Source organism: Liolophura sinensis, chromosome 13 (assembly GCF_032854445.1).
Source record: "Liolophura sinensis isolate JHLJ2023 chromosome 13, CUHK_Ljap_v2, whole genome shotgun sequence".
Classification (NCBI taxonomy): Eukaryota; Metazoa; Mollusca; class Polyplacophora; order Chitonida; family Chitonidae; genus Liolophura; species Liolophura sinensis.
This window is the reverse complement of record NC_088307.1, coordinates 11,244,407-11,252,951: the sequence shown is the minus strand read 5'-3', so window position 1 is coordinate 11,252,951 and position 8,545 is coordinate 11,244,407. Positions and strand designations below refer to the sequence as shown.

General features: G+C 39.1%; 1 protein-coding gene across 1 annotated transcript in view; it reads right to left on the bottom strand.

Annotated features, from left to right (window-relative positions):
- The window catches only part of LOC135480081 (ras-specific guanine nucleotide-releasing factor RalGPS1-like), a 65,415-nt gene extending 60,692 nt beyond the window's left edge, over positions 1-4,723 (bottom strand). Inside the window, exon 1 of the mRNA XM_064759826.1 lies at positions 3,229-4,723. Within this exon, the coding sequence (XP_064615896.1) occupies positions 3,229-3,425 (197 nt within the window). The 5' untranslated portion in view covers positions 3,426-4,723. The remainder of the gene's footprint in view (positions 1-3,228) is intronic.
- Between the last annotated feature and the right edge of the window lie 3,822 nt (positions 4,724-8,545).

Sequence of the window (8,545 nt, the reverse complement as noted above, 5' to 3'; positions counted from 1 at the left end):
ACCCCAGCCCCATCACAGTCACACAAACCCCAGCCCCAGCTCCAGCCCCATCACAGTCACACAAACCCCAGCCCCATCACAGTCACACAAACCCCAGCCCCAGCTCCAGCCCCATCACAGTCACACAAACCCCAGCCCCATCGCAGTCAAACAAATCCCAGCCCCATCACAGTCACACAAACCTCAGTCCATTAGATGCCTACATAGCATGTACACCACCTGTGGACAACAGGTAATCTGGGACACTACCTTGTAAGTTTGGACTATCCCCTTACAGTGAACATAAAGCAAAACGAAAACAGAACAATGAATGCCCCAGCTATATCTGTATCAAGTCAAGCATGACTGTACTTAAGACTGAACCTGCATTCTGCTCTCTTCCCTCTGAGTGCATGATCGAGATGCTTCTGACAGCTCTAAGAGAGTGTGCCCATGTGCCTTTAATAGGACAAGAAACAAATGTCCCTTGCACACGTATAGGTATCTAGTGTATCTACTTGTATGTGGCAATTAATTATCACAGAGTAATTAAGGACTCGGTCCTGAATGCTAATTCTTATAAGCAGTTAGATGTACATGTATATAAATTTATGTCAAACTCAAAAAACACAACTACAACAGAAGTTCAGAGAAAGACGACAGGGTATCCTACTTTACAGTACATGTCAATTATCTTATCTATCAGATAATATTTTTCCTCCATTTCCTACACCATAAATACATATTGATAGTGATTACTGGCTGATATCAATGACTGGCTGATATCAATATCAGGTGTTTTCTGATACAACATACAATCCGCAAACTATTAATTACAATGGTGCAAATGATCACTATTACAGTTATAGCTGTTAATTGCTGACACTAATTCGCATATTGTAGTATAGTACTGATGAAATTCATTTGCATACACTCTCCCATACCAGTTATACCCACATCATAAATTGATACACAAAATTACAAACTGAACAAATTATATTAACCCTAGGGGCCTAATATATGCTAAATGACTAAACACTGTGTGATTATATGAAACAGTTTCTCAAGCGTTTCAAATGGGTCAAATCTGGGCTTGAGGCAGCCAGGCAGGTCAAATGCCTTGTAAAATAGAACATTTGAAAAGCAAGTATACTCAGTTCTGTCATCATCCATAAAACGCGGATGAAATTCTGTCTGTACATGTATCTAATTTTATCCATGAGGTAACCATTTTTCTACTGGCTCGAAAATTCACACATGCCTTTGACAGACATTATCAACAATGTTGATCAATAAAGCCGGTGTTCTAATTTGTAACATGTAATTGTACATTTATATCAACTTCCCCACAATACTATACATGCAAAAAAAATCAAATAAAGTTCTGCATTTGCACGACAACTTTCATCAGTTTAAAATGGTTTTGCAATTTTAAAACTCATCAACTGAAATGTGATGTTAACAAATTTTCAAGTTCGAACTGACCTAGCTATACTCGTTATAAATAACACCTACATTGTAATCTGCGCAAGTGTGTGTACTGTGCATGTCATGGGACTGATTCGTCTGCAGGCACAAAATCGAAGGATTCTACAAACATATACATGTATACCAAGAGTATGTATGTATATATATATATATATATATATATATATATATATGCTCAACAAAAATATAAACTCATGTTTACACTGTTTGCCCTCGGTATTAAATAACGTGTCACCTCAACAATTAGGGTAAGTATTCATTATGAATTGTGGCTTCAATTTCCACCAGATTTTCACATTCTAGGGCAAAACTCCTGGAGCTATGGCAGCGTGAAAACAGAGTGGTTGGTTATCACAGTCCACACTCTATGTGGCGTCAACGGTGGACACAGTCGGTACTGAGTGCTATACACATATTACAAGCAATGAAGCTTTAATAAGTGCCATGATGTCAAAGTGTATCCCATTATCTACAAGTTACTCTAGTTATCAGACCATTAACTAATTACCACACCTGTAATCAGCAGGTAACCTGTCAGGTATAGAGTTAATCACTGTCTGACAATCAGTACCACAAATTTACTGCTCAGGTCAAAGTAAAGGGAATGTTCAAAGTAATATTCAGTCAAAGTGTGTCTTGAAAACATATTATTCAGCAATTATACTTTACAACCAGCAAAATAAAAATGAATGTGGTAAGACATTGATTTCTGGATCATATACACATTAAACATCACCCTGGACTGGTTATCTCTTCAATCCCATATCAACAATTCCCATGCTTTTCAAATTTAACTGCGCTTGAACATAACCTTTTGAGATACTGTAAATCTTCAACCTTTTCGACCTCTATAGCACATTTTTCGTGGATGTTTTGCACACAGTTATGAAAATGCCACCAACCGTTTAAGAATGTATGGATGCAAGCCACTTAAAACTGTCACGATTATTTTCCTACATTCTATACATGTAGTTCTCTTAGAACATTTCCAAATATTGGACACAATGGACATTGAAAACACTGAAGAATCAGGGGAGTTGCCCTGAACACAAGTGATTTTCAAAACTCGTTGCCCTCATACAAGTTTTCTTAAAGCAAACTCAGCTAACACACAGCAAGCTGGCACAGTAAATGATAGACTGCCCATGCTATAACACTGTGTTCCCTGCATACCTATCCAGCGAGTGAGTTCTTTAAAACTGGGCTTGCCCAAAAGGGCAACTGACATTTTACTTGCTGGTAAGTTATGGGCAAGTGAGAAAGCCTGGAATTCCAGTACTGAACGCATACGCACGTGTACAGTACAATTTCTCCCGGAACCTACATGTACATGCATTTACATGTACACATGTAAGACTATTGACTGCGTGAATAACATGAAATAAGGTGTCAGTAACACAGAGTAAAGTGTGAATATGACATGGCAAGTGAATAATACAAAATGAAGTGTGAATTATTCACTTGATACATGTAGTATGAACTGAAAGTACATGTACATGTATCAATAATCCAAGGGTCACAGAGTGACAGAACACCAGAATAATAAATGATATTATATGTACGTGAACATCACTTTACATGTATATCTAGAATGTATGAAGAACACATAATTCACCCTTAACTGATAAATATAAAAAATCATGTACTGTACTAATTAAAAGAATGCCATATGCAAGGAATCCTATCCATCTACTGTGCATGTACCTATCATAATAGTTACCATTATGGTTACGGATAAAATTCCACACAATGTAATCTTACCAAATATTGGGCAAACACCCGGGTCGGGCCACATCATCCATTTCCACCATCTTACGCGCGATGTTAGCGTCCAGCTCACGGGAATTCCGAATGGATGATCGCTTAGAGCGGTTCGAGCCACGCTTTGAGGAGTTCCGGCGTAGCATCATTCCTGTTAACGTTACGTCAGACTGTTTGCCTACGTAATACTCTCCCATGTTTGGTTGGCAAACAATTTCAAATTCACAGCCGTTGCCAGTTTCAAAGTGGGAATAAAAACTGTTCAAAAAATCTTAAAAATTCAATCTCGGAAATACATTCAAATTCACGGCTGTTGCCAGTATCTTTTTACAGATTAGAGAATAAAAAACAAAAAAATCCCTACACTAAAAAAATGTTCACTTTCTGTTTTCTGATCAGCTGGGGAATATAGCTCGCTTTTCTTCCCAACGCTGAATGTTTGCAGTCACCTGGCTTGGGGCCTACCTTGGACTGAAAATAACAAAAGTCAGCTCAAATCAACAGCCTTCGCCTGTGCTAGCTGGCGACTTCTACACTTCTCAGCTCAAGTTTACTTGTGAAGAGAACCCATCCAGGTATAAAGATGGGTCCATGGCAGGTGACATTAAACTGTCTTAGTCTTAGTACACCTTAGCACAGGTATGACATCCGTACTTAATGCTCCTCAGGTAAATGTCCATGTCAAACAAACATGATCACAAATATAGGCCTATTCTTTTCAACAACCTGTAGACAACTTTGTCTGAAACACCTGGCTAGCATGTGCACAGGTAAATCTGTGTGAGCACGGGCACAGAACTAACTCTTTGCAATAATCCGTAGCTTTTTAACACAAAGGCAGAGCGCACTCTGACTTTGGCTGATATATATATGTATATATAGAAGCACAAAGTGAAACTGGTCGCTGTACTACTGCGAAATGTACATCCAATCCTTCCTAGAAAGGTCAGAATCCTACATCTCCTTTCAGTAATGATCCGAGGCACGTATATATATATATACTGTACAGAGTATATAAATCCCCCAAATTCAGGACAGTCAGTCCTAAGTCCACCAGGTTCCAAAATCCTGAGTGTTATCAGAAAGTTAGACCTTGGTACTGTGTACACATGTAGAGGGTCTCCCACAGCATTTCCGGAATTTTGCCTGGATTATAATCTAGCAGGCAGCCTGAGGGATTGTCACCAAGTGAAGAATGGGGCCAGGATCCTTGATAATAGCAGTGGCAGAGACAAGTACAACTACACTCTATGCCCACAGGGGGTGGGGGAGGGGGCTCCTAATAGTGGGACCAAGCCCCTGGGTCCATTGTGATAAAGCAAGGCATATACCCTCCCTGTTCCTGTCCCGCCTAAAGTAACAGTCTGTCAACAGACCCAGCCAACTGGGGAGCAAGGGAGAAAAGTGGACAATGTCACTGTTGTTTCACACTCTCTCTCTCCCTATGCCTCACTGGTGTTGTTGTTGTTCTGAGTCGGCCAGACCACCTACTACTGCATGTATATCAGTCAGCCTATCATGGGCTTAGCGTCAAACTGCATGTGCACAAGTCGGTGTGCTGTCGTCTCTCTTAACGTTGGCGGGAGCCTCTGGGCATGCGGACAGCGGCTGCAGGATTGGGAAAGAGCTGTGACAGGCATGAGGGGCTATGAGGCTTTGGCAAGAACATCAGTGGTACACATACATGTAGTCTGTGCCTAACCCTAACACAATGCCTCATACTGTGACACCATTCCAGTGGCCTATTTGCGCAGTACAATCTTTACCTACACACCTGTATATGATACATATATTGTCTATGTACAGCTTGCCTGTGGCAGCTGGGTAAACCCCACTTCAGCTTGGCTACACCTGAGCGGCTTCACACAGACCAGCGACACCCCCCAGGAAGACCCTCTGCCAAGCTGTTTCTGTCAATACTGACCACAATGGCACAGGAAGAGGCCCACTACAGGGGGTGCACTTACAATGGCTAAACCCATTACATCTGGTGCTCACTGACCCAAATACCATCATGGCTTTACTCTACAATATTCCGTTGACAATTGGTCTTAAAATTCCTTCATCATCTAATGCTTAGGGCTTGACACGCTCTAACAACTCTATTTTAATCTCCCACCTTGGCATTTCCATACAGAGAAGTGGTTCAGACATACAGTACAGGTACCCACAATATAATGCTCCCACCCCATTCTAGACCTGCCATGGTGTGAGGAATTTGGAACACTGCAAGTACTTAATTGACATCAGTAATTTAATTAGCTACAAATTTAAAATTTCAATACAGCTTTACGGAATTTCAAAATCAGAGAATTCTTGCTCAATACACCAAACAGAGCACTAAATGTATTCCGCAATTGATTCCTCAGACCTATATGTAGTCATTCCTTCATTCAAAGCCGTACAAATATATACCGTACAGTCATTTCATTATTATTTTAATATGTTTGATTTATTTATTTATTTATTTGATTGGTGTTTTACGCCGTACTCAAGAATATTTCACTTATACGACGGCGGCCAGCATTATGGTGGGTGGAAACCGAGCAGAGCCCGGGGGAAACCCACGACCATCCGCGGAGAGGAAGCCAGCATGAGTTGGACTTGAACTCACAGCGACCACATTGGTGAGAGGCTAATGGGTCATTACGCTGCGCTAGCGCGCTAACCGACTGAGCCACGGAGGCCCCTTTAATATGTTTGACATTAAGATTTCATTATTATTATGATATGACTAATGGTAACGTAGAATTACTGCATTTCATCTACTGAGTGGTATATAAAAGATCATATTCAGAAGCATACATGTATAAAGGCCTTAAAATGACACTTTAAACGCTAATGGTTAACAGTTTTTCTGATGAGAAACTAATAAAAAAAAAGGACACTTCCTTTTATAAGATGTATGAATAAATTTAATCAGAGAATCAAATAAAAAGTGTCATTTGAAGAATTTTTTTTTAAACTTTAGGGAAATACATTCACCTAAACAGAACTTCAGAGAATTTCAAAATCTGAGAATTACTGCTCAATACTGTAACCTCAAATAGAGCACCCCGCGTCTTGAATTACAATTCTTCGGAGTTACATGAACATGTATTTACAGGGACTTGATTACTATTTAAAAATCTGGAAAATATTGCTCTATGTTATAAACACGGATTTTTCAAAGCCATATAAGGTAACTTGCTTAGAATTTCAAAATCTGACAATCATTGCTCAATATCCCAAATGATTTGCCTTCGATCTTCTGTGACAGATTCCAGAGTAAAACAGTATTTTATTTATGTTTAATCAGGATTACCTGCCCCTAGTTACCAGGGAATGTCACTACCTCCATCTAACCAGTGGGAATGTCATGGGTTACCCTGACAGACATACTGTACATGTAGGTTTAATATTTATATGAATGTATGTTTGCACACTTGTTTTTCGTCGTACCTGTTAATTTTTCAGACATATGATGACAAGTAATTGTTAGGGTGTATGTACGTGAGCACCAAGCAAGGCAGCAGCAAGTACCATTTCTAAAGTCTTAAATATGACCCTACCCAGACGCTCTAACCACTGGGCCACCGAGGCAGTGAAGTTTAATATTTGTGGGGGTAAATTCTGTACTTACATGTACATGTTTCTATCTCAGAGACACATACGTGCATGTTTTGCTTTTTTCCTCTTTGTTTTGTTGTTATCATAATGAAGGAATATAAAATAGCGTTCAGCGAAAATCATCAATGAATCAATTATACCATAAGAACAAAACAGGACATAAAAATTAATTATCTCTGACAACACAATGGTGACGAACACTTGCTTAGCTTAATTCCTCGAAACAAACATTTTACATGCATGTACATGAGGAAGGTGTACAGTATGTTTCACCTGTTCAAGTTCTCCACCTGTGTCAACTGTTCACTGCCTTGTACATGTACATGCACACGTACAGGTACAGTCAGATGCCAACATTTGTACATACACATACATGTACATGTACACGTAGATGTACACATAACAGTAAACCATGTTTATAATAGTACTGACAGATGATTATCCATGCTTCGGTTTACTTAATACTTTGCAGACAAACTATCTGGCAAGACAAACACTAAAGAAACATTCTTAATTAAGCAATTTTTTTCTCAACACAAGGATGTGTAACAACAAGGGGATAGCCCTTTCACATACATGTATATATGGCAACTTAATTCACATAACATCGCATAGTGTTTACACAAGTCAATGGCGCATACCTTTTAAAATAGAACTCAAAGAAAGACACCTACGCGTGTCTTCAAATAGAAGTTGAACACTGAGAAGATTTCCTTAAATAAATACACGTATTTATGTAAATCCAAGTCCATTTCACTCGTGGAACTTATTTGAAGTAAACATATCAAAGAGGATAAACTTACAAATAGATCACTCGATCCACCTGTGTTTACACATGCCATTTTCCAAGTGCACACACTGCAACAGTGCATACCTTTGTGTCATTCTGTCTCACCTGTCCAGGTAGAAACTCATTATGCATGATAATCACGTTACCTGCTCTCAGTTAACCTTTGATATACCTCTCATACACATCAAAGTGTATATTTACCTGAAGGGACATGACCCTCTCACAGGTCGGGCAGATTGTACCTATGTCTCGTAATGCAAATCCGACAGGTAAAAACTGCGCTTAATCCAACCTTTTTGTAGTAACAGTCACAAATGAGACAGTTTTTCTTTGTTATGATTGTGCACACAGGTACAGCTAAAACGCAAACAAATCCTCTTAAGGCAATGTGTCTGATTTCAAACAGGGAATCTGATACGGTAAAGTTTTTTTCCTTCCTAGTTCCCTTCCAATTACAATACATGTATATATCTTTCATGAAGTACTGTACTTCACCTGCAGCTTAGCATTTTTTAAGAGACACATTTTGTTTGATTGTAATTCACGTTTCATCCACTTTATAGGGATACTTACCACTTTTGGGAGGGGGGGGGGGGGGCTTTCATTAATTTCTTGCCATGAAAATTGTCATTTTAAGGTCTTTATGAGCTTCTGAAAGAGCATTTTTACTTACCTGTTAATTAAGGTGAAATACAGTAATTAAATACAAACATGAACGTTTCACATTCAGTATATGATATCATCCACATATATACCTACACGTGTACCTGTGCCATGTTTGCTGAATATCGCTTTCATTGAAATTCAACACTGCAAATCAGGTACTCCCATCTGCTTTGACTTGTGGCAAAAAATTTGTAAAATTACTAAGTAGAAACTATTACTCTGACTGTTGCTGTCAAAGTCTGTACAAATACA